This window comes from Maylandia zebra, linkage group LG16 (genome assembly GCF_041146795.1).
Source record: "Maylandia zebra isolate NMK-2024a linkage group LG16, Mzebra_GT3a, whole genome shotgun sequence".
Lineage (NCBI taxonomy): Eukaryota > Metazoa > Chordata > Actinopteri > Cichliformes > Cichlidae > Maylandia > Maylandia zebra.
Window position 1 is genome coordinate 775,172 of NC_135182.1, and position 27,352 is coordinate 802,523.

The window sequence follows — 27,352 nt, forward strand, 5'->3', positions numbered from 1 at the left end:
ACAGATGTATCCGTGTATTTCCGTGGTGCTGATGCTGCGCTGAGCGGACAGCTCCTGAAGCATTTGAAGTGTCGCAATGTGGAAATTTCAGTATCGCTTGAAAACAATGCCAGCTAGCGCAACGTCCCTCTGGGCTAAGGTAGGGTAGGCTAAGTTGTTTTTAGCCAATTACAAGCTGAATGTGGTTGTTGGGGTTGTTAGCTAAGATACCATCATTAAGAAGTGGCACAACTAATGTGTCTATGCGAGCTAATTTGCGATGTGCACCTCATTTATTGGTTAATGCACATTTTCAGATTAATTCACTGCGTGTTGTGCCATCAGTTAACCCTTCGCATGCCAGCTATGGCATGCATGCCCAGGGTTGCAGACCCCTGATGTAGAGAGTAAAGGGACTTTTGCAAGACTTCTTTTCATCAATTTTTCTTCTGCTTTTAATGCAATACAGCCCCATATTTTAATTAAAATACTTTTAGAACAGTTTGAAATCAAGAAAAAGCTGGTGGGCTGGATTCTAGATTAAATGGGGTTCTGTCTGAGTGTTCTCCTCCACAGGTTCTCCTCAAGGGTGTGTCTTATCGCCCTTATTATTCATTCTTTATCCAGTCTTTAAGTGATGACGTGATAAATCCTGCTTCTGGGCCCAAAGTAGTCAGCATAGGCTGTTGCATGTGTTTTTAACATGTTTTAATGCTTTGTATCTTGTTCTATTTAATTTCAACAAGCCCCTAAAAACAGTCAGTGATCACTGTCGGCTTCTCTTGGTTTTCATTACCTCTAATCATTGTAAAGCTCAGTTTTTAAACCCTTACAGCCCATACAGCAGTATATTAATGACTAACCTCGTATTGTGGATGGATTTTCTCGGTTGTTCTCCTGACTGACGTTTGGTCCGTTTACAGCATCCTGCCATGAGATTCCATTTGCCCCTATCCATTGAAAACTCTCACATTAACTTTTATTGAGTGGAAAAAAGTCCTCCACCAGCCTGTCCAAAAATTCACATCCCAGGGCTTTTTTCTGGCATCCCAGACGTTCAGGCTGTCGACAGACAGCAACGAGACTGCTCATTACATGCAAAGGCTACATCCTAATATGAAAAATTATTTTTATCAGCGCACATACAAGCAATGGCCATGTGACTTTGCACAAATTACAGTTTTCAAAGAATCAACTCTGACAGAAACATCAAGACTCTTCGTAGTGTGACAGGTGAGACCTGAGTCTGGGAACCGGCCCTCGTATATAGGGCTGGGTTTTCCCCTTTCATATGCACAGGTGCAGGTAATTAGTTGATCTTTTGTGTGAATCTGGAGCTGTGTGAATGCCTGGTCTAAGCCGTACGATTTGGCCTTTTAACTTTTCTAAGACAGCTTAATGTGGGTGGCATAGCCTTCTATTGGAGATGTGGATCACAGAAAACGTTCTGCTCAAGTTTTGGTAAAGTTTTCTTTGCAAGCTCCTTTGGTCTCAATGTTGAAAGTTATTTTTACCCCTTTAGGAAAAAAGACTGTTTCATGCCTGTAGGGAAACTTGTAGTGGACTCTGCCCACTCTTGCCAATACTTATTAAGATGTGACCCTAACCTAGAGACAGATGGCCAAGCTTCTACTGCTGGGGTGGATTTCTGACTGACTGGGCTGAGGTCCTTAAACGCCTATGGCCATTGTAATTTGTTTTAAAACTGGTTTAACTTGACAGCAAAGAGCTGAGGACTGTTCTTATTTTTGTGGTTGCTTATTTTGTTTATTTATTGCTATTTTATTGTATTAGAAAGCACCAATTAATGCATTGATTGTGTTTTAGAGTGATTTAATCACTTCTTATCATTGCAGACAGTGAACGCACTGCATGGAAATTTAGATTTTTCTCATTGCTTTTTGCATGTACCATGGTGAGCTTGAGTGGTGATGGGCATTGAACGCACAGTGATCTACACTTGAATCTAAACGAGCAAAAATATACACAAGAAAATTGTCCAATGTGACACATGGTGTTGGGCATTAATATATTCCCTGCAGTGCTTATCCTGTCTTCTTCATGCTATCATAAAATTTTCTAGTTTTTAATGTATCTAATAAAGTAGATCTTTGTTTATTGTTTATTAAATTGTAAATTGTTTGATTGGTGCTACTGTATAGAAATATTTTGTATTAGCATTAAGCCTTGTGAACTGACTCAGTTCCTATTACAACAGCACCTCCCACAGGTCACACTAGAGTATAACAGTTATAGTCAGGGAGGGGACCAGAGTAATGTCTCGGAACTAAAGAAATACCAAGTGGAAATGGACACAAGCAAAAGGAGAGCATGCAAACTCTCTCAGAGGACCTGTATTTAAGTGTCATTGAAGAGATACGAACCAGGAACACTGTCGCTGTGAAGCAGCGTGCCAGGGTTCCTGGGTGTTCTCCCACTGTTTTCAGTTGTTTCATGTTCCTCAAAAGAGGAGGGACTTTAATCATCAAGTGAGAAAGAATCTTAGAAGAGGGACAACGTTATAACATTTGAGTTTGTTAGAAAGGTGTCAGGGGCTCATAAGCACTTCTAACTGATGATGGCAGAAACTGAACTCTGCTTTCCAAATCTCAACTCCTCCTGCAGTAGAGTAAAGCGTTCTCCCTCGGACTCAGTGCTTATTTATGTAATCCTAACCATCATTTCTCTTCTTACTGTGGCTCTAAACCTGCTGGTCATCATCTCCATCTCCCACTTCAAGTAGATACTTAATACATTTATAAGTCTAGCAGTTGTACAGGAGAAAATGACTGACATAAAATAAGTTAAACAGAACAACTTTTTGACAATGTTTTGATGTGGATGATCGGCTGGAATAATTGATGCTACAAATAATATATATTTTTCTATCTCTTATCTCTCCAGGCAGCTCCACACTCCTACAAACCACCTCCTCCTCTCCCTGGCAGTCTCTGATTTCTTTGTGGGTCTCAATATGTGCTTTCAAAGTATGCTCGTAGATGGTTGTTGGTATCTTGGTGACCTCATGTGTGTCTTGTATTATGTTTTCGACATAGTTGTTACTTCTGCCTCAGTAGGAACCATGGTGCTCATTTCAGTTGACCGTTATGTGGCCATTTGTGATCCTCTTCATTATCCCACCAAAGTCACTCCAAAAAGAGTTCAGACCTGTGTCTTAATGTGTTGGATTTGCTCGCTCCTAGTAGTCGGTGTGCTCTTGAAGGATAACCTGGATAAACCAGGTAGATTTAATTCCTGCTTTGGAGAGTGTGTGATTTATGTTGACTTTGCAATACAAGTTACCGATCTTATTTTGACAATTCTCCTTCCCATTACTGTCATCGTAATTTTGTATGTAAGAGTATTTGCCGTGGCCGTGTTTCAGATTCGGGCCATGCAACCTCATGTTGCAGCTGTCACACAGAGGGGGAAAGTAAGTCCAAAAAAATCTGAACTGAAAGCAGCTAGGACTCTTGGCATTGTTATTGTTGCATTTCTGATATGCCTATTCCCATATTACAGTGTAATACTCTCAGGCCAGGACACACTGCTTGATATTTCATCCGTTACCTTTTTTTTATGTTTGTTTTATTTTAATTCCTGTCTCAACCCTATCATCTATGCCTTTTTCTACCCATGGTTTAGAAAATCTGTTAAACTTATTGTTACATTTCAAATAGTCAAGTCTGGCTCCAGTGATGCCAGCATGCTGTGACTGAAATAAGCCCTTCAAGTCAAGCCAAATAAATAAAATAATATTTCCATATTTCAAATTGCAAATATATATTATATTATATATAAACTGCAATAGAAAAGAAGAAGATTACTTCTTCTTTTCTATTGTTGGCAGCCAGTTAGCCTGTGGCCTCAAATACATCAAAAATATTTGTTTTGGTTCCTTAGCCTCTAAAAACTTAAAATTGCAAAATAAGATAAAAGCAAAAGCAAGTAAAAGCAAGTGCCCCAGATAGATAGATAGATAGATAGATAGATAGATAGATAGATAGATAGATAGATAGATAGATAGATAAAATCTCAGAAAAATAATTACATCAATTGTATGTTGTATATACTTATTAGAGGTACTTGAGCAGCTTGACAACATTTTAAAATTTTACGCAGCGCAGTACTTTTTTGTTGGTACTATTATATAATATCAGAATGCCATGATGTCAGTTTCTGCTGTATATCCAGCCTCTCTCAGTATTTAATCTCTTCATATAATCTTTGATTAATCATCCTGGGTCCTGTGGGAGCCATACGATGTTTCTTTCTGTACTATATTCTTGATATCAATATTTGTCAATCCATTGTAATGCACTTGCAATTATTTGTGACATGCTCTGAAAGTCTTCTCTAAATAAATAAAATTGCTGCATTGTTCTTGAAAGAAAAAAAATAGCATAAGCTTAAAAGGAAACACGACGGGCTACCGCGATATCATTATTTACATAATAATTGTGATAGTGAGCAATAGAATGCATACTGTCATCAAGTGTTGACATATTCAACTAATTTATTTGTTTGTATGATCTGGATTTGACTATTTAGAGATAAAAATGATTGGTTATTATAAATATATTATGCTTATGTAAGGCTCTAGACTAACTTTTTGCCACGGTTACACTGGTCAATCGCAACGCTCAACACCACAGTTTTACATGTGCACTTTTTTGGGGGGAAATTGCGGTCTATATAGACAATATTCATTTGTAAACAATTAATTAACAAACTTGTCAACAAAGAGTTATTTATTTGGAGCACATTTCTACAAAAAAGATAAGTTACTGAAAAAGTGCTTGTGCTTAAAGTGCTTTGGCACTCTTTGGCAACATTGTAGACAATGTTAAACTTAATCATCACATTGGCCTCCTCTGACAACCTGTTTGCGGCTGCCTGCCGCTGAAAGGCAGTGGCGAGAGGGGACTCTTGGGCAGTGCATTTATCACAGCATATAATGTGTTTTCTGGATACACTGTGATTTTTCAGCGTTCAGAGACTGATGGCTCCATGTCAGAGCACTGTCTACGGATCAGGCCTTAACAAAAATTGTATCAACAGTTCTTTTCATCTTTTCTTTTTACCCACAGCTGCATCCACTCTGTCGGGCCTATGCTGCTCACTAGGGCTGGGTATCATCACTGATTTCTATAATCCATTCGATTCCAATTCACAAGGTCCCAATTCGATTCAATTTTGCCTGAGATAGTCAGAAATTTATATTTCTGATCATTTATCAGTACTGATACTGTGAGACTTTATCATAGGTGTAACATCACAGCAGATGCCTTGTGTCAAAGTAACTGAGAATAAAACACAGAAAAACATGAAGGAGCTTTTCCTGGCCTGGCTTTTTAAAGCAGATAACCTTAAAAATATTCTGAAATTTTGCATAATCTTAAAAAGTTTAAATTTCTTCAGTATTGAACAGCAGAAATTAGGCTTTCTTGTCCAAGGACATTTAAGTAAGAAAAGAAAAAAAAAAAACACAGCGGCCGACAGCGCTGTAAACAATGGTAGACTGGTGGGTAATAATGAGTAAATGAATAATGCAGAAAACAGAGATTTGAGATGGGAAGCTGTTCTTGAAGTACACACAGTGAGCTGTGCATGAAGTTTGATTTTTATCGTGGTGGAAGCAAAACAGCAAACATCAGAGGGAATTAATGACCGCGGTTAAGTGAGCCGTCATTTGTGAGCCATGGTCAAGCCAGCCGCTTCTTATCCGCCGCATGAATTTTCTTGCGCTTCTACACCAATATTTACGGTAGCGCCTTTTCTCGTTATTTCCCGATCGAAAGCCTAGACCCACGCACACGTGCGCGCATGCGAACAATCACACACGCACGCGCCCACACAAATTGCAATGGGATAGCCCAATACAGCCATCGGGACAGTTTGGTTGCATATTGAAATATTCATTAAAAATCATTCAATTCAATTCAATTCAATTCAATTTTATTTATATAGCGCCAAATCACAACAAAAGTCGCCTCAAGCCGCTTCATAGATACAGAGAAAAACCCAACAATCATATGACCCCCTATGAGCAAGCACTTTGGCGACAGTGGGAAGGAAAAACTCCCTTTTAACAGGAAGAAACCTCCGGCAGAACCAGGCTCAGGGAGGGGCGGCCATCTGCTGCGACCGGTTGGGGTGAGAGAAGGAAGACAGGATAAAAGACATGCTGTGGAAGAGAGACAGAGGTTAATAACAGATATGATTCAATGCAGAGAGGTCTGTTAATACATAGTGAGTGAGAAAGGTGACTGGAAAGGAAAAACTCAATGCATCATGGGAATCCCCCGGCAGCCTACGTCTATTGCAGCATAACTAAGGGAGGATTCAGGGTCACCTGGTCCAGCCCTAACTATATGCTTTAGCAAAAAGGAAAGTTTTAAGCCTAATCTTGAAAGTAGAGATAGTGTCTGTCTCCCGAATCCAAACTGGAAGCTGGTTCCACAGAAGAGGGGCCTGAAAACTGAAGGCTCTGCCTCCCATTCTACTTTTAAATACTCTAGGAACAACAAGTAGGCCTGCAGAGCGAGAGCGAAGTGCTCTAATAGGCTGATATGGTACTACAAGGTCATTAAGATAAGATCGGGCCTGATTATTTAAGACCTTGTATGTGAGGAGCAGGATTTTGAATTCAATTCTGGATTTAACAGGAAGCCAATGAAGGGAAGCCAAAACAGGAGAAATATGCTCTCTCTTTCTAGTCCCTGTCAGGACTCTTGCTGCAGCATTTTGGATTAGCTGAAGGCTTTTCAGTGAGTTTTTTGGACATCCTGATAATAATGAATTACAGTAGTCCAGCCTGGAAGTAATAAATGCATGAACTAGTTTTTCAGCGTCACTCTGAGACAGGATATTTCTAATTTTAGAGATGTTGCACAAATGGAAGAAAGCAGTCTTACATATTTGTTTAATATGTGCTTTGAAGGACATGTCCTGGTCAAAAATGACTCCAAGGTTCCTCACAGTGTTACTGGAGGCCAAGGTAATGCCATCCAGAGTAAGAATCTGGTTAGATACCATATTTCTAAGATTTTCAGGGCCGAGTACAATAACCTCAGTTTTATCTGAATTAAGAAGCAGAAAGTTAGCGGCCATCCAGGTCTTTATGTCTTTAAGACATTCCTGCAGTTTAACTCATTGGTGTGTGTTATCTGGCTTCATGGACAGATAGAGCTGGGTGTCATCGGCATAGCAGTGAAAATGTATGCTATGTCTTCTAATGATGCTGCCTAAGGGAAGCATGTATAATGTAAACAGAATTGGTCCTAGCACTGAACCCTGTGGAACTCCATAATTAACCTCAGTGTGTGAAGAGGACTCTCCATTTACATGCACAAACTGGAGTCTATTAGATAGATATGATACAAACCACTGCAGCACAGTACCTGTAATACCTACAGCATGTTCTAATCGCTCTAATAGGATATTATGGTCAACAGTATCGAATGCTGCACTAAGGTCTAGCAGGACAAGCACAGAGATGAGTCCACTGTCAGAGGCCATAAGAAGATCATTTGTAACCTTCACTAAAGCTGTTTCTGTGCTGTGATGAGCTCTGAAACCTGACTGAAACTCTTCAAATAAACCATTCCTCTGCAGATGATCTGTTAGTTGTTTGACAACTACTCTTTCAAGGATTTTTGATATGAAAGGAAGGTTGGAGATTGGCCTATAATTAGCTAAGACTGCTGGGTTTAACTACAGCCAGCTTGAAGGCCTGTGGTACATAGCTGATTATTAGAGATAGGTTGATCATATTTAAGATCGAAGAATTAATTAATGGCAGGACTTCTTTGAGCAGTTTTGTAGGAATGGGGTCTAAAAGACACGTTGATGATTTGGAGGAAGTAATTATTGAAGTTAACTCAGAAAGATCAATTGGAGAAAAAGAGTCTAACTTAACATCTAACTTAACTTAACTTTTTTTTTTTTTTTTTTTTTTTTTTTTTTTTTCTTGTGCGCATGCGCCAACCAGCGTGCAGCCTGTTACAGTCGCTCCTGCTTTTCTCTTAGTTTAGCTCTTTTTTCTTACGTATTCTTTTTTTTTTCTGACTTGTATTTTCCTCCGTTTTCTATCTCTTACTCAATCATGTGGATTGAGAGAGTTTTTGTTCTTCTGGTGGCCGTGGAACTGTTACTTTTATCATGGAACGGGACCGCGGCACATCTCCTACACGCACGGACTGTCTACTCCAGAGATCAGCTGATCGCCCTGATGCCGGCCGGCTCGCTGGCCAGGCCCGCAGAAGTGCCCGCAGAAGTACCAGCTGAAATTTGGAGGAAAACACATCGGGGATGCAGAGGTCAAGGACAGAAGAGAAGAAAAAAGGTGACGGTGAGACAGCGGAGGCTCGAAGCGAGGAGGAGGTTTAAACCGTGTCTGCCGTCTATCGTGATGGGAAATGTGCGATCGTTGGCAAGTAAAATCGACGAGCTCTCAGCACTGGTACGGAGTCAGAGGGAATACCGAGAGTGTAGCCTGATGTGTTTCACCGAATCATGGCTGCACCAGGTCATTCCCGATGAGAATGCTTCCGTGGAAGGCTTCCACACTGTTCGGGCGGACAGGGACAGCATCGCTAGCGGTAAGCGTAAAGGAGGTGGGCTTGCTGTTTTAGTTAACAACCGGTGGTGTAACCCTGCCAACATAACAATCAAAGAAAGGATTTGTTGCCCGGACACTGAACTGTGTGCTGTTGGACTCAGGCCGTATTATTTACCCAGGGAATTCTCTCACGTCATCTTGGTGGCTGTTTATGTTCCCCCCTCTGCTAACCCCACAGCTGCATGTGACACTATCCACTCTGCCATAGCTCGGCTACAGACTCAGCACCCGAGTGCCTTTATTGTGATCTCGGGTGACTTCAACCATGTATCACTGGACAATACACTACCAACATTCAAACAATATGTGGACTGTCCCACCAGGGGAGAGAAAACTTTAGACTTACTGTATGCTAACGTCAAGGATGCATACAGCTCCTCCTCCCTCCCCCCACTTGGTAGGTCAGATCATAACCTGATTCACCTCACCCCCCGCTATGTGCCAATTGTGAGGAGGGAACCTGTGACCACCAGGACTGTTAGGAGGTGGTCAGAGGAGGCAATAGCGGAACTACAGGGCTGTTTCGAGGTGACCGACTGGGAAACACTCTGTGAGCCTCACGCCGAGGACATCAATGGGCTTACTGAGTGTATCACAGGCTACATAACTTTCTGCACCGACTCCATTGTTCCAGCTCAGACTGTTCATTGTTACCCAAATAACAAGCCGTGGGTGACTAAGGACATCAAAGCCCTCCTCAACAACAAGAAGAGGGCTTTCAGAGGGGGCAACAAAGAGGAGGTGAGGAAGGTCCAGGTGTTACTAAAGGACAAGATCAGAGAGGCTAAGGACAATTACAGGAGGAAGCTGGAGTGGAAACTCCAGCAGAACAGCATGAGAGAGGTGTGGAGGGGCATGAAGACCATCACTGGATTCAGGCCAACCAACAGCAGGGGAGCTGAGGGAGGTGAGAATAGAGCCGACGAGTTGAATCTGTTTTTCAATAGATTCGACACCACAGTGTCTGCTCCCACCCCCACAACCTCACCTGCAGTCAGCCTGGAATCCAGAGCCACACCACTGTGCCAGCCTCTCTCTTCACATGTTGCCTCCTGTGAGATTCCTGACACCCCTCCCCCACCCATCACCTTCACTCAATACCAGGTTGAGATGCAAATGAGGAGACTTCACTCAGGCAAGTCTGCTGGACCAGACGGAGTGAGTCCCCTTGTCCTCAAGGCCTGTGCCCCCCAGCTGTGTGGAGTCTTTCATAAACTGTTTATGCTGAGTCTGAGTCTGCAGAGGGTCCCGGTGATGTGGAAGACATCATGCCTCGTCCCTGTACCAAAGACGCCTCGTCCCAGTGGCCCCCAGGATTACAGGCCCGTGGCACTGACCTCCCACATCATGAAGACCCTGGAAAGGCTCATCCTGGACCAGCTGCGACCCATAGTAAGACCACATCTGGATCCCCTTCAGTTCGCTTATCAGCCTCGTCTCGGAACTGAGGACGCCATCATCTACCTGCTCAATCGTGTCTACACCCATCTGGACCAGCCGGCGAGCACTGTGAGGGTCATGTTTTTTGACTTTTCCAGTGCTTTCAACACCATCAGGCCGACCCTCCTGGGTGATAAGTTAGCAGCGATGCAGGTGGATGCTTCTCTGGTGTCCTGGATTGTTGATTACCTGACAGGAAGACCACAATATGTACGTCTCCCACAGTGTGTGTCTGACAAGGTGATTAGCAACACAGGGGCACCACAGGGGACTGTCCTCTCCCCCTTCCTCTTCACCCTCTACACCACAGACTTCAGCCACTGCACAGAGACCTGCCATCTTCAGAAGTTTTCTGATGACTCTGCGGTGGTTGGATGCATCAGCAGGGATGATGAGACAGAGTACCGGGCTGTGGTCGACTCCTTTGTCACGTGGTGTGAGCAGAATCATCTGCAGCTCAACGTGGCAAAGACCAAGGAACTGATCGTGGACTTCAGGAAGACCAGGAAACACTTGACCCCTGTTTCAATCCAGGGGGTCAGTGTTGACATTGTGGAGGACTATAAATACCTTGGAGTACACATTGACAATAAACTGGACTGGGCTAAAAACACCACAGCACTTTACAGGAAGGGCCAGAGTCGTCTCTATTTTTTGAGGCGACTGAGGTCCTTCAACATCTGCCAGAAAATGCTGAGGATTTTCTATGAGTCTGTGGTGGCCAGTGCGATCCTCTATGCTGTTGCATGCTGGGGGAGCAGGCTGAGGGTCGCAGATGCCAACAGACTTAATAAACTGATCCGTAAGGCCAGCAATGTTGTGGGGATGGAGCTGGACTCCCTCAAGGTGGTGTCGGAGAGGCGGATGCTGTCCAAGATAAAGACAATGTTGGATAACACCTCCCACCCACTCCATGACATGTTGGTCAGTCACAGGAGCTCGTTCAGTGAGAGACTGAGATTACCGAAAAGCACCACTGAACGACACAGGAAATCATTCCTGCCTGTGGCCATCTCCCTGTACAATGCATCCACTTAACACACTGTTTGCTGCTACAGCTACACATGTTTCTTTTCCAAATATTTATTTATGAGTGACTTATGTATGTATGTATGTATATATATGTATATATTGTACTATTCTTAGTTAGCGTATTGTCTGTCTTGTCTTAATGTTGGTTTAAAATGGAGCACTGTAACAAAAAATAATTTCCCCCAGGGATCAATAAAGTATTCTGATTCTGATTCTGATTCTGATCAATGGTACTGAAAGTAGCTGTAGATAATATTACATCTGTGGGATGATTACTGGTAATTTTTTCTCTAATGATAAAAATGTTATTTGTGAAGAAGTTCATGAAGTCATTACTAGTTAACGTTAAAGGGATGGTTGGCTCACAAGAGCTCTGACGTTTTGTCAGCCTGGCTACAGAGCTGAAGAGAAACCTGGGGTTGTTCTTATTTTCTTCAATCAGTGATGAATAGTAAGATGTTCTGGCTTTGCGGAGGGCTTTCTTATAAAGCAGCAAACTATTTCTCCAGGCTAAATGATGATCCTCTAAATTTGTGACACGCCATTTCCTCTCCAGATTACGAGTCATCTGCTTTAGGCTACGTGTTTGAGAATTATACCACGGAGTCAAATACTTCTGATTAGAGACCTTAGTTTTCACAGGAGCTACAGTATCCAGAGTCGTACGTAGTGAGGAGGTGAAATTATTAACAAGATAATCGACCTCTGTTGGGGTAGTGTTCAGATAGCTGCTCTGCTCTGTGTTGGTACAGGGCATTGAAGATGATAACAGTGGGTGGATTATATTCTTAAACTTAGTTACAGCGCTTTCAGAAAGACATCTACTTTGATAAAGTCTACTCTCCACCGCTGTGTGATCAATTATTGTAAATGTAAATGTTATCAGGAAATGATCAGACAGGAGAGGGTTTTCAGGAAACACTGTTAAATGTTCAGTTTCTATGCCATATGTTAAAACAAGATCTAGAGTGTGATTAAAGTGGTGGGTGGGTTCTTTTACATTTTGGGAGAAGCCAATTGAGTCTAATAACAGATTAAATGCCATGTTGAGGCTGTCATTTTTAGCATTTTAGCATTCTTGATAGTTGATGTCCAGATTTCAACACAATCCTCCTCTGGAACACCTACTGAACCTCTGGGCCAGGTTTCATCCAGATCTACTGTAATATTCTTCAAAAATTGAAGAACATTTATAATCAATTTAATACAGTATAATTATGTCATTTTCAAAATTTCATTTAAAATCATCCTTAATAGTTGAGGCCCAACTTTCAACACATTCCCCCTCTGGAACACCTACTGTACCTCTGGGCCACATTTCATGCAGATCTACTGTAATATTCCTCAGAAATTAAAGGGCATTTATATTCAATGCAATACAGTCAATACACTTTTATTGTATTTTTTGTATTTTCAAAAAAATCATTAAAATTCTTCCTTAATAGTTGACACCTACTGTACCACTGGACCAGGTTTCATCCAGATCTACTGTAATATTTCTCAGAAATTCAAGGAAACATGTATTCAATGCAATACAGTCAACACAATAGAATTGTGTCAATTTCAAAAATTCATTAAAAATCTTCCTCAATAGTTGATGTCCAACTTTCAACACATTCTTCCTCTGGGACTCCTACTGTACCTCTGGACCAAGTTTCATCCAGATCTATTGTAATATTCCTCAGAAATTAAAGGAAACTTGTATTTAATGGCATTTTATTTTATCGCTCCTGGCCCTCCTATATGTACTATGAGTCTTACCCAGTAGATAATGTACAGTTCAGATGGAGCTGACGGGACTTGCTCAGTCCTACATACCTCAAAACTTTCCAGGTGTCTTCCCTGCTAACACTGATAAAATAAGCAAACCTGAGAAGCACTGCAGGTCAAATCCTATCAGTCCCACGTGTTAACAGTAGCTCCTCTATTGAACTCTCTACACTCAAATAAATAACTCTTTAAATGAACATAAAAAAATCATGGAAAGAATTTCCACGTGATTAAATTGCTTTATTTTAGCATTATGCAATTCTGTTACTCCAACTTAATGCACTCAAGTTGGACCAACTTAATTAAAGATTGATGAATCAACGTATTTACTGCATTTTGATCCAATATATTTTAATAGTGTTGATCCAACTTAAAGAGTTTTGTTCCAACTCAATTCAGTAGGTTTTCTCCAACTAATTTACTAAATTTGGTCCCAGCTTAAGTTAATTGAGTTGAACCAACTCATACAAATTAAGTTATTCCAACACAAGTCTTTAATGCTAATAGAAAGCAATTTAATCACATGGAAATTCTTTCCATGATTATTTTAAGTTAATTTAAAGAGTAATTTTTTGGAGCATTTAACAAAGTCTAGAGTCTGGTTAACATACATTTCACTATTACATCTAAAAGGTAAATAAAAATTTGTCATACACATCTTTTTGTTTTCTCCAATTTATTGAATTTATAGCAAATTTCACATAATGTATAATGAATACATGAAATGCAAGTACAAGTTACATAACAGAAAAAAAGTAGTGGACAAAGTGGAAAGTTAACCTGTTAAAACAATTTTTTAACAACAATGAATGGCTGAAGCAGGTGATTTTCCGATGACCAATACAACTACTTTGAAGGTCAACAGATGCACTTTCAAAAAAGAAAATATCTGCAATAATTTTAGGTTCATGGTCCAGATACATGGTGTAGCTGTTGTAATGGGAACATTTCTCAACGAGAAAATAGTGTTTTGAGAACCTGTACTTTGTGTGCTGTTGGATAGTTCGTGTGCATCTAATTCCATAAGAATCTTCTGCAGGACCTCAAAGGTGTACCTGAGTTCCAGAGGGTAGCTCAGGTTCAGTGAATAGACCAGACCAAGCAACATTATCACTGCAAAAACTACATTGCCCAACTCACCCATCACTTCCACCCCCTCTAGAACAATCACAACATCCTGAGGGTCATCGCCAGGCTCCGCACCCTCTGACCGAATGACACAGATTCCAAAGACTGTCTCTGCTATGGCAGTGGCGATGCTTTTTATCAACTTCCTGTGACAATAAAACAAACAAAAAAAAGATAATGATTTCTCACTAATGTCCATTGCAAACAGTTTTAAAAGTAAATATCTGTTTTACATTAATGTAAAATACCTAAAAGCTTTATTCATTAAAGCCTTATAATAATGTAAATGTAATCAAAAATGACTGCCCGATATTTTTCCTGACTCATGAGAAGTTCATTCAATACCTCAACAATGTCCTGTCTTTCAAAATCTTGTGATAGGGGTGACTGTGGCACAGGAGGTAGAGCAAGTTGTCTACTGGTTTAATCCCTGGCTTCTCTAATCTGATACTAAAACTATCAATGGGTAACATACTGAACCCCAAGTTGCTCCTGATACATCCATTGAAGTGTAAATGTTACATAAAAATCTTGTATGAATGTGTGTATGAATGAGGTTATTATAATGATATTATAATAATGATAGTATAAAACACTTAAGAATGGTGTGTGTAGTATCCAGTGAGAAACTTAAAGCTCTTACTTTTCCTATTTTAAAAAGTATTTTTTACAGCCAACGGTAATTTATAGGAAAACCCCATCCCCTGAAACTCTTTTATGTAGTTCAAGCTTATCTTTGATCATCTCCTTAGTTAAGGATACAGGCAAGTTAACATACCAGGCAATTCTTCACCAGCTTCTCAGGATCTTCATTCAGGTACACGCAAAGACCTTTGGCGATGTATTCTCTTCTGATTTCAACAGCATCAGTCTTTATACACAGAGGGGGGAAAAACAAATATATACGGAAATCCATCTCAACGACCTAGCAGTGGGATTAAAGAACTTTTAGTTGAATTACCAGGAATTTGTGAGAAATACAGAGGCTATTGTTTTACGGTCGTAATCTTTTCAAATAGTATTTATGCATTTTAGACAAGTCTGTCATTTTAATATTGTTTTGTAATTTGTGTATTAATTTAATCATGCCATACCCCCAATTCAAGAAAGTTTAGATGATGTGTACATAAAATCAGAATGCAATGTTTTCTTGGTCTCAAAACTATATGTCACCTACAAATGAATATATTACATTTTTAACATGGGAATGTGATAATTTTTAAGAAAAATATTAGCTCACCATGAATTTGATGAACTGGCCTGCCAGCTCTCCAGACCTTTCACCACCTGATAAGATTAAACATTTATTATCTTTACAGGAGGGAACTGCAAGTCTCCAAGTTTATTAAGTAGAAAATTTTAAATTTCAAAAAAATTAAAAAACAGGAAAACATATCTGTTCATGTTTTGTCTTTCCTCCTCAGTGTACTAAAAACACATAAATTGTTAAATAAACCACTGTCCATCAGTTGCAACTTACAAACTTACAAATTTCAACAACCCACACGTAAAATGTAAATTTATCACAACAGTCTCTGTGGTAGAGCCAAACTAGCTTATGTGCAGAGGTTAAGTTATAAACAATATCTATATTTGGAGTAGCTAAGTCTTTCATATTAGGCTCATGCTAGCATGACATTGTGCTATATTCTTGCACTAACGTGTTAGCTAGCTAGAATGGCATAAACAAACAGATTTTTTTTTTAAAAAACAAAAAAACAAATGTGAATAAATAGAACTGAAAAGAATCGACAAACTAATGATACCTTTGTGCAAAAAGTATTTTCATCAAGATGGATGAAGATAGATTCACTCTTACCTTTCCAAGATGACCGTGAAGCAAACCATGTGCTTTCCTGCCTCTTGTTGTTTAGAATCTCACGTGATCTTGTGATATCGCGAGTCTTTAAGGCAGCTAACCACTCTTGTTAGATTTTATCATGTCATATCAACAAGAATAAATTTAAGAGGCGCTAAGTTGGTAAATTTCTTGTAGATCTTATATGATTTTATTACGTTCACCTTAGAAACATAAATTCATTGTGTTCAAATTACATGTTAGAGTCTTGTAAATGCAATAACCACCAAATTTCACTTTTTTGAGTGTAATCCTAAGTGAAAACAAAACACAAATTATTGTTTTTAATAGTCACATTCCCCTGAACCAGCTAACTGATACACTGGGGTCCTATGTAGGCCATCTCTCTTATACCGTTAGAAATCTTGGAGTGGTCCTGGATAGCTCCCTCAAGCAAGTCTCCACAGTTGTGAAAATGAGTTTTTACCAACTACACCAAATTTCCAAGGCAAAGCCCTATATTCCACATAAAGACCTTAAAAAGCTTATCCACACTTTCATTACTACTAATAATAATGGATTGCATTTATATAGCGCTTTACAAGTCACATTCACACGCTGGTGGAAGCAAGCTACAGTTGTAGCCACAGCTGCCCTGGGGCAGACTGACAGAAGCGACGCTGCCATATTGCGCCATCGGCCCCTCTGGCCAACACCAGTAGTAGGGTAGGGTAAAGTGTCTTGCCCAAGGACACAATTAGTTCAAATTGCCGCAGCACATCTCTTAACTGGCTCCAGAAGGCATAATCACTTCACCCCTGCCCTAGCCAAGCTACACTGGCTCCCCATCAAATACTGTATCGTTTTTAAAATCCTTTTGTATACTTTTAAAATTTTAAATAACTTGGTGCTATTAAATCCCATTCTTTGTATTCTTCAACGGCCAAGAGAGACACGGCTCAAAGTGGTCTAATTCAAAAGATCTTTAATTTTACATTCCGGAAAATGGAGACTTAGCACACCCAGTGTAAATTCACTCAGTAGAAAAAGAGGCGGCTAGCGTCCGTCCCAGTGCGTTAAAGCAGGATTAATAGAATCGGTGTTTCATCCACGGCAGTGTGTGATCCATCTTAGTTATTAGGAAAAAAGTGGCGGTGTGTGATCCGTCCCTGTGCGTTAAAGCAGGAAACGTGTGTTACTATTAGTTAGAAAGCGGGGTTTAAGGCCTTGTCGCAGCTGAGGGCCGTGGGTGTGTTGAGAGTTTGGCAACTCAACCCATCTTCGGACGCGTTGTTGGGACCTGTGGGACAGGAGCCAGGTTGGTAACCTTGGTACCGGGGGCGCCCTAAACAGAGGTGGGACCAAGTCATTGTTTTGCAAGTCTCAAGTAAGTCTCAAGTCTTTATCCTCAAGTCTCAAGTCAAGTCTCAAGTAATGTCAGGCAAGTCAGAGTCGAGTCTCAAGTCACTGGTGTAAAAGTCCGAGTCAAGTCACAAGTCTGAAATTTTGAATTTCAAGTCCTTTCGAGTCTTTAAAAAAAAAACGAAAAAAAGCATGTTGCAGTTATATGCTAAATGTAAATATTAGACCATGTAATTTTTAAATCTGTGTTTTTCTCAACACATGACAAAATAGTGAACTTAGAAAATATACACAAATTGTGAAATTGCACCTCTTTAAAATGCAGCTCAATTAAACCTAGCTCCAAGAATAATTTTCACCGACAGTTCTGAGATAAGCTGCATGTTATTCTTGGATGCGGTTGTAGGACCGGCTTTAAAATCGCATGACAAAAATATCATACATAAATAAATGATATTTTTTTTAAAATATCATTAAAAAAAAACTGCATCACCAACGTAGCCTGGAAAACATTTGCTAGTTAGATGAAGTCAGCTATCTCATCGTAGCATATTTATATGCATATTTATAATTATACGGTTCTTGGAGTGAGCGCATACACTCATGAAGTTTAGTAACTTCAGGTCACTGCAACAAGCCCAGGTACAGTTTACCGACGGATGGGTGCAGGACCTTGAAATGCACCGTGTAGAAAGTAAAGACCATCGTACGTATCATAAGTTTACCAGTCTCACAAATCGTCTTCATAAATACACATTCCTTAACCGTTTATTAATAGGACCTTTGAGCTCAACGGTAATTAATTAGCAGTGGAAATAATTTCTGGTAGCATCACAGAAATGTAGCAGTGACAATAATACTGTATGCTGTAATCGTACTGGGCAATTGGTGATACAAAAAACCTGTTTTATCCTGTGAATAAAAGTATATGTTTTTGTCAGTGTACCATAATAACAGAAACGAAACGCAATATTGTGTCAGGACAATTCACTGTTCATGCACAATAAACAAAGGAGCATAGCGCAACAATTTCTGTTCAGCGCCAGACTTGCTTGTAACCTATATCACCAATTATGTTAAGAAAAATGACGCATTAACTACAAAACTCTGACCTTTGTGTAAATGCTTGGAGCAGACTAACCTGTGAGCTGGAGTGTTCTGGGACGTTATATTTGATCTTTGAATGGCTGCAATCCAGTCGCCTCTTTGTTACTTCGGAAACATGGCTGAACAATTTCTCCTCAACGAGGTAATCCGATAACAACCGATCTCTTTACCCGTCGGCTTCCCGTGGCTGTCATGCGACCGGCTATTGCAGTTAATAATACAACAGCTTCTTGACATTTTTGTGTTTCTTTTTATCGCTGTATAACTGATTTTAATTGAAAGCCTGCGTGCGCTAGTACCGCTTGACACGAGTTCCCAGAATCCTTTGCGGTTCTACCCGTGAATGACGTCACATTTTCAATCTCTATATAATATGCATGTTAAATTTTATATTTGGGGTGAAATATCAAGTCTTTTCAAGTAAACCGGTTCAAGTCCAATTCAAGTCCCAGGTCATTGGTGTAAAAGTCCAAGTCAAGTCACAAGTCTTAGAACATTTTTTCAAGTCAAGTCTAAAGTCATAAAATTAATGACTCGAGTCTGACTCGAGTCCAAGTCATGTGACTCGAGTCCACACCTCTGGCCCTAAATAACTAAAGCTAGGTGTTGGATTCTAGTCGTGGTTGATAACCTGCATGAGAGTGGGGGCAAGTTGCTTCGTAGTGAGAGAACAACTGCTTGGCTCGTCCCACTGATTGCAGTGTGTGTAGATTGCGTGTGTGTGTGAAAGCGCAGTTAGAGTATGTGTCTCGTCTGAAGTACGGGAGTCAATTAAAGTAACAAAAAGAATTTGTGTCTAAAAGTGTGTGTTTGTGGTGTGCAGAAATCGCGGCAGGAGGTTGTGTCACGAGTTGTTGCAAACTGTGAAGTCAATTGGGGGGTTGAATTTGGTTTTATATTTTTTAGGGGAAGAGAAACCGTGGTATCGAGTCCGTGGCGCAGTTTGAATAATTTGTGAGGTGCACAAGGGCGGAAGGAGGAGGAATAATAAGGAGGAGCTCGGAGGGTCCCGACGAAAACAAACGACGACATCTGGTGGTAAGTAACGTAATTCCAGGCGAGTTAAAAATAATGGCTGAGCAAGAGGAGATTATTAGAGAAGGAGTGAGGAGTCCAACAGAGGGAGAAATGCAATGGAAAACTGTTGATAAGCAAAAAGCAAAATTAGGGGAAGCATTGAAGATCACCATGACCAGACATTTGACAGGTAAGAATGATAAAATACTGGAAATGGGGAAGGAAATAATGAGTGTATGTGATCAAGCTGGAATAAAAGGTGATATGCGATGTTCTCTTGCAAAGGTTTTATTGGAAGTGGCCAAGGTATCCGAGGAGAAGGAGGAGAAACTCAGGAGAGAGTTGGGTGGAGCACATACTTTGGAGAAGAGGGGAGTTAGGAAACAAATAAAAGAGGAGGAGGAGAAACGAGCCAGGCTGGCTGTATGGGGAATCAGCTGGCAAGGACTGGAGCACTGGATGAGGGAACCTGTGGAAGAAGAAGGTAAGTTAAGACCTGGTGGTCTTTCACACCCTCACCCCACAGCCCCTCCTTTTTCAGCACGTCCTCCACCATATTGTGGTAATTATCCAACATTGAGTATTGAGGATGGCAGGAGAATGAAGAGGGAACGGTGCTGCGCCTAACTGGAGGGCAGGCGGAGTGTGACTATGAGGACCAGCACCACCCTAAGCCGCAGCAACAAAACATAGTAATAGGACCTACAAAGACAGCGCTACCTGCTGGTCATACTCAGACCAACTTGGAACAAAAAGATGGTGAGGACGAGGAAGGAGAGGAAGAACAGTCTGGTGCAGCCGGAGCAACAGCTAGGACTCCTCTGGAATTATTACCCGAAGAGGTAGAGAAACTGGTGGACATGGTGAGTAAACGGTTCGAAGAAGAACAATTTGGGGAAAAATTTAAGAAGCGAAAGGTAAAAGCTAAAGGGAGTGGAGTCTTAGGTCCAGATGTGAGGAAGAAGGTGCATCTTAAGGTGCAAATACCTAAGGTAAGAGGTGTTGATTCCTGGGATGGTTGGATACAGGGCACTCTGGAAGAGGATATAGATGAGTGTAGTGTGATTCAGAGTGCAGGAGGGGATGAAGATGACTCAAGAGGATGGCCCACGTTTGGATCTCGAAGACAGAAAGAGGAGATGGAGGAGCAATGGCTTCGCAGTGGAGGAGAGCTTGGAGGTCATCCGATGTGGAGAAGAAGTCAAATGAAAGCGGCAGAAAAACCCCAGGGGGAAGTCTTGCGACACCCCAGTTCTGCATTAGGAATGCTCCTAGTGGTTGCAGCAGGAGGTGAGAGAAGATATAAACCATATGGGGTAGGGGATGTTACATCCCTGGCGCAGATGCTCCCACCCATTATTGATGGAGGCGCGGGCTGGCTGAGACAACTTGATAAAGTGACATCAGGCACACAGCTCGCCTTGGGGGATTTTCGAGCCATAGATCAATCAATCAATCAATCAATCAATCAAAGTTTTATTTGTCACAAGCAGGTTGCCCTGCAGTGAAATGGGACCCCCCCCCCCGACCTTACACACATAACACAGACATCACATGGGGTTACAAGTCGGAGATCAGTAGCGTTGCAGAAAAACACTGAAATGTACACAACAACGGGAAGGTACAAGAGGAAAAAAAGGAGACCTCCACTCATGCTGTGCTTCCATGGTAGGACAGCACAAAAACGGGAAACAAAAAAAATCCAAAAAAAACTCCTCTGCACAAAAAAGCACATGAATGTCCACAGCACAACATTGTGAAAGACATGACAAGCCACAGGATTGGGAAGGGGATGAGGAGTAACCCCAGGCAACACAGCAGCCATCCTGCAACGGCGCCATCTCCAGCGTGGGCCCGGACCCGCCTCGTGTTCCCAGTGGGCAACAAGCATCGAAGGCGTTGGAAAGGGAGGGGGATGAGTGAGTGCTTATCAGTGTAAGTGTATGTGTGTGCGTGTCCAGAGTTCAGCTGAGACAGTGTCCTTCGCCCTATCAGGCTAAGTAAACAGTCCTCCAGCCAATAGTCATCACACAGTCGTTATCAAATTCTCTTTTAGGTTTTAGAGAACGACAGTGAGAGACTGTTCCAGGGAAAGTAATGCACACGAGACAAGACAAGGACACAGAGGCTAAGCAGGGAAGATAAGGGAAAGGAGGAGAGGAGAAAAAGTGCGACCGCCTTCGCTGAGAGCCAAAGGAGAAAAAAAAAATAAGCTGGCCGGTGTATGACAGTTACTGCACTGGAGCAGCTGTCACCACTAGACCAGACTCTACACCCTTTTTTAGAGTGCAGGAGCAGATTGGGAATGCTGTGCGCCAACAATATCCAACCCCGAATGCGTCGGCCATTATTAAGTTAGAGTGGAACCTTGATCAAAATTCTAGAGATTATGTAGAACAGGTGAAAGAGAAGTGGTTGCAGAACACGGGTTATAACCCTTCCACACGTGACCTTCATCAGGTTTGGTTTAGACAGGCAGTGCTAGAGGGAGTACCAGAACAGGTAAGAGAAAAATTTTTAGATGACCCTGATTTAGAAGGGGCAGACGCACATCGCTGGGAGAGACACTTGGTGCATCATTTGGATAAATATAAGCAAATCAAGGATAAAAAGAAAGGGGAGTTGGAGGAGCTTCAAGAACAATTGCTTAAACTTAACTTGGGAGAAGCGAAACACAAGGTAAGTGAAAAGAAAAAAGAGAATAAATTAACACCCAAGGTGATGGTAGCTCAAGACTGCCCTCCTGAGCCAAAAATACCTGAATTGAACCCAAATATTTATCCAATGAATCCCTGGACACATTATGATGGTTTGCAGAGCGCACCCATGGCCAGTTGGGGAGGTAATGTGTGGGCCGGTAGAGGAAGGGCAAGAGGTCGTGGTGGCCCGGTGGGTGTGAGAGGCACCCTGGGGTATGGAAGGGGTGCGCCTGGAGCGGGTCATGGGCCTAGAGGTGTATGCCCCACCCATTGACCCATACCACGTGACACTCTTTTATAATCGCGAAAATATTGAGTGGTATGAAGACCTGTTCCATGAATTCCTGGAGGGGAAAGCATGGCAGGTCTCTACCAGGGATATTTATGTTGGACCGCAGGGGGTAGCAGCCCTGGTCCACTTGGCGAAAGAACAAAAGAGCTGGTTAAAGGTGGGGGGTTTGGAGCCTTCCACGTCTCAATGGAACACGCCCATTTTGCCAGTGGAAAAGCATGGCACAGGTAAATACCGCACGGCTCATGATTTGCGGGCTATTAGTGCAATTTTGAAAACTAAAACTGTGCTGGTTCCTAATCCATTTACTGCATTGACTAATCTCTCCCCAGAGCAGCGTTGGTTTACATGCATTGACCTGGCAAATGCCTTCTTTTGTTTACCTTCGCACCACTCTCTGCGTGATATGTTTTCTTTCTCTTACAGGGGTCAACAGTTAAGGTATACTCGGTTGCCACAGGGATTTGCTCTGTCACCGGGGATTTTTAACCAAGTGTTGAAGCAGATGTTGGAACCGTGTGTGATGCCGGCTGGCTGCACTCTGGTTCAAATATGGATGACCTCCTGATTGCCGCTCCCACGGCAGATGCTTGCTTTCAGGCCACCATGACCGTGCTCAGGAGACGGGCGGAGGCGGGCTTTAAAGTGAGTAAAGAAAAATTACAGTTGGTGAGACCACAGGTGACTTTCTTAGGGAGAGAGGTTAAACAGCATATGGTGGGGATGGTGGCTGCTCATAGAAGTGCCATTCTCCCCGGAGACTGTGAAAGAGATGCTTTCTTTTTTAGGTCTCACAGGCTACAGCCGGCATTACATTCCAGACTATGTGGGCCGCACTAAGCCTTTGCGTGATTTGGTGAAGCAGCATGGAATGAGAGACCTGACTGCTAAGTTGAACTGGACTACTGACGCTGAACAATGCTTCATTTCTTTGAAACAGGACCTTTCTCGTGCAGTAGATTTAGCTGTGCCAGATTACAACAGGGACTTCTTGGATGTTTCTGAAACAAAAGGGGTGTTGAATGGCGTTTTGTTCAGAAAAAAGGGGGAGGCAGACAGGTTTTAATGTACATCAGTGTATGTTTAGACAACATGGAGAAAAGGCACCCTACATGCACTCAGCATGTAGCTGGAGTGGCAAAGGCCATCCAGAAAGTAGCACATACTGTATAGTCAGAGGACACTCACTGAGAGTTTTAACAACACACAGTGTGGTGGCTTATGTTAACTCACAGGCCTTCACCATGACCCCACTTAGACAACAGAAGCTCAGCAAAGTGCTGGAGGCTCCAAATTTGACTTTCACACATGAAGGGATAAACATGGCAGACCAAATGTGGTCAGGGGAACCGCACGCCTGCGCCCAGGCGGTCTGGAGAGAAGAGAAAAGACCAGATCTCAAAGCGGAAGCCATGGAAGGAGCAAAGGATCTCTTCACAGATGGCTGCTGCTTTAGGGATGAGAAGGAGGGGCTCAAGGCAGGCTATGCAGTGGTAAGTAAGAGAGGGGAGCAGCTGGAGGTGATCAAAGCAGCAAAGTTGGAAGGGCAGCAGTCAGCGCAGAGAGCAGAGGTGGTTGCACTGATTGAAGCTCTGAAATATGCTCAAGGAAAAAAGATAAACATTTACACTGATTCAGCCTGTGCCTTTGGAGCTGCACATGTGGAGCTGAGTCAGTGGAAGAGAGCTGGATTCCTCACTACCAATCAACAACCAATCAAACATGAGAAGGAGATGAAGGCCCTGGAAGAAGCCCTGGAAGGACCCCTGGAGGTAGCAATAATAAAGTGCAAGGGGCGCGATGATTCAGCCACTTGGGTTGCTCGAGGTAATCGAGCAATGGATGAAGCAGGCAAAAAGGTGGTTGGCTACACGGGGATCAGACAAATGGTAAGTTTGCGAATGGATTGGGAAGAAAATCCAGGGCTGGAACGCGAAGAGATCATAAAAGAACAAGAGAAGGCCTCTCCAGAAGAAAAGTCACTCTGGAAAGAGATAGGAGCCATAAAGGTAAGCAACATTTGGAGGGGGCCACATGGAAGACCAGTGTTGACTGCAGATTTGGCAGAGAAGAAGATTAGAGAGGCTCATGGCCTTGGGCATGTGGGTGTGGCCCAGATGGAGAGGAATCTCTGTCATTGGTGGCACCCATTCCTGAAGGACATGTTGAGGGAACATGTGCGAACCTGCCTTATCTGTGGCCATCACAGTCCTAAACCTACAGTGAAACCAGAGATGGTAAGTTTCCCCTGACACAGAGGCCGGGCCAGGAAATAGTGATTGACTACACAGACATGGTGACACCAGTGAGGGGTTTTAGATACCTGCTGGTATGTGTGGATAGTTTGACAGGGTGGCCAGAGGCGTGGCCAGCCCAGAGAGAAGACAGCACCACAGTCATTAAGTGTTTGGTAAATCATTATATTCCCTGGCATGGATTCCCAGAGAGAATTAGATCAGATAATGGGACACATTTTAAGAATAAACATTTGCAGGAAGTGGAATCCATGTTAGGGTTGCAACACAGGTTTGGGACAGTTTATCATCCACAGTCTCAAGGTAAGGTTGAGCGAATGAATCAAAATTTAAAAAATAAATTGGCTAAGATCTGTGCACAGACTAAAATGGATCGGGTTGATGCGTTACCAATAGCACTCATGAGTAGGGATGGGTATCGTTTAGGTTTTATCCGATACCGGTGCCAAATCGGTACTTTTGAAACGGTGCGGGTGCTCAAACGGTGCTCAAACCGGTGCTTAAAGAATGGAGAACACAAAATTGGTCCAAAAACCTCTCATGTTCAGCTGTTTTTTGTAAAAAGATAACAATGTTAGCCTTTTCTGCAGCTATGGGGCATATATGGTATCACTCTTGGCTGGAAGCAGTGCTTAAACAATGGAAAAAACACAAACTTTGTCCAAAAACCTCTCATGTTTAACTGTTTTCCACTTTTTCTTTGGTCATTTTAGCCTTTTTGGCCAGGGTGAAGGGAGTATCTGCCATCAAACAAGAAGACAGCCGCATGTAACTACGACGGTGTTTGCTAGTTCACCTTACATGCATTAATGTAATAACGTGGTTAGCCTCCTCAACGTAAATTACACACGAACAACATTAAGCTATTCATGCAGAGAAGAACGGCTGCTGCAGCATCATCATCATCATCATTCCTGCAGGACGCACTGGATGACGCAGACTGGGACATGTTTCGGTGCAGCTCTGATGACATCAACATGTTTACGGAAGCGGTTGTGGGATTTATCGGGAAACTAGCGGACGACACAGCAGAAAGAACTATCATCCGAACGTTTCCCAACCAGAAGCCGTGGGTGAATAAAAACATCCGCGACGCTCTGAGATCACGCACCGCTGCCTACAATGAAGGGCTTGTCTCCGGTAATATGGACCTATACAAGGCTGCGTCCTACAACGTGCGCAGCGCGGTCCGAAAGGCAAAGCGGAGCTACGGGGAAAAACTAGAGTCACAGCTACGACAGTGCGACTCTAGGAGCCTGTGGAAAGGACTGCGGACTATAACGGACTATAAACGACCAGCTTCTTCAATGATGAATGCCGATGCTTCACTGGCTGATGAGCTGAACACGTTTTATGCTCGCTTCGACGCCGCAGCAATTAAAACAACAAACGGCTGCGCGCGCTCGGAGTGCACCAGTGAAGAAAATGCATTCGTCATCACAGAGCATGCCGTGAGGAACACCTTCAGGAGGGTGAACACCAGGAAGGCAGCAGGACCAGATGCAATCCCTGGCCGGGTCCTTAGAGCCTGCGCTGATCAACTAGCACCGGTGTTCACGGAGATCTTCAACCTCTCCCTGGCCCAAGCTGTGGTTCCCACGTGCTTCAAACGGTCCATTATTGTCCCTGTTCCAAAGAAACAACAGCCCGCTTGCCACAATGACTACCGTCCAGTAGCACTGACTTCAATTGTGATGAAGTGTTTTGAAAGACTGATGAGAGATCACATCACTTCTTCACTTCCTGCCACCATCGACTCACTTCAGTTTGCTTACCGGACTAATCGTTCCACAGACGATGCCATATCTCACCTGCTCCACACATCCCTGAGTCACCTGGACACTGGCAGAGGGAATTATGTTAGGATGCTGTTCGTGGACTACAGTTCAGCATTCAACACAATAATTCCCTCTAAGCTTTTCACCAAGTTGACGGATCTAGGACTCAGCTCATCACTGTGTCAGTGGATCCTCAACTTCCTCACAGACAGACCCCAATCAGTGAAGGTGGGAAAACAAGTCTCCCCCTCCATCTCACTCAGCACTGGAGTGCCTCAGGGCTGTGTTTTAAGCCCCCTGCTGTACTCACTGTACACTTATGACTGTGTAGCCACATCCGACACCACCTCCATTGTCAAGTTTGCTGACAACACTGCTGTTGTGGGCCTGATCTCCGACAACATCGAGACGGCCTACCTGGAGGAGATTAGGAACCTGGAGACCTGGTGCCAGGAGAATAACCTCCTCCTAAACATCAGCAAGACTAAGGAGCTGATCGTGGACGTCACTACAAAGCAGGCGAGGAATTACAAACCCCTCATCATCAGTGGCACGCCAGTGGAGAGAGTGGACAGTTTCCGATACCTGGGTGTCCACATCACTCAGGACCTGTCATGGTCCTGTCACATCAACAACCTGGTTAAGAAAGCCCGTCAGCGTCTCTTCTTCCTCAGAAGACTTAGAGACTTCCATCTGCCACTGAAGGTGCTCAAGAACTTCTACTCCTGCACCATCGAGAGCGTCCTGACGGCAAACATCTGCACCTGGTTTGGGAACAGCACCAAGCAGGACAGACGAGATCTGCAAAGGGTGGTGCGCTCGGCAGAACGCATCATTCAATCAGAGCTCCCTGACCTGCTGTCCATCTACACCAAGCGGTGCAAGTCCAAAGCTAAGAAGATTATGATGGACCTCTCCCATCCCAACAATGGACTCTTCTCACTGTTGAGGTCTGGGAAGCGCTTTCGCTCCCTTAAGGCCAAAACAGAGAGAATGAAGAGGAGCTTCTTCCCCCAGGCTATTCGGGGCCTGAACCAGGTGTAGGACTGGACTCTCCCAAACACGTCACTAT

The 27,352-nt window shown here is 42.7% G+C and overlaps 1 protein-coding gene, 1 long non-coding RNA gene and 1 pseudogene across 3 annotated transcripts; 1 reads left to right on the top strand and 2 right to left on the bottom strand.

The window, feature by feature from the left end:
- Positions 1-2,557: 2,557 nt before the first annotated feature.
- Positions 2,558-3,703, top strand: LOC111501640 (trace amine-associated receptor 13c-like; annotated as a pseudogene).
- A 2,587-nt stretch (positions 3,704-6,290) lies between these two features.
- On the bottom strand, positions 6,291-7,104 carry LOC143413003 (uncharacterized). The gene has a single exon (XM_076875090.1). The coding sequence runs from the start codon at positions 7,090-7,092 to the stop codon at positions 6,346-6,348; it is 747 nt and encodes a 248-aa protein (XP_076731205.1). The 5' UTR covers positions 7,093-7,104; the 3' UTR covers positions 6,291-6,345.
- Positions 7,105-13,521: 6,417 nt separating this feature from the next.
- On the bottom strand, positions 13,522-15,925 carry LOC143413033 (uncharacterized). Of its 2 annotated transcripts, XR_013093590.1 has the most exons (5): positions 15,792-15,925; positions 15,213-15,259; positions 14,751-14,843; positions 13,985-14,118; positions 13,522-13,899 (listed from the first exon to the last, which is right to left on the bottom strand). It is a non-coding gene; the product is annotated as an uncharacterized LOC143413033 (long non-coding RNA). The 2 variants fall into 2 exon arrangements; XR_013093589.1 differs by lacking the exon at positions 13,522-13,899 and having other exon boundaries at positions 13,962-14,118.
- Between the last annotated feature and the right edge of the window lie 11,427 nt (positions 15,926-27,352).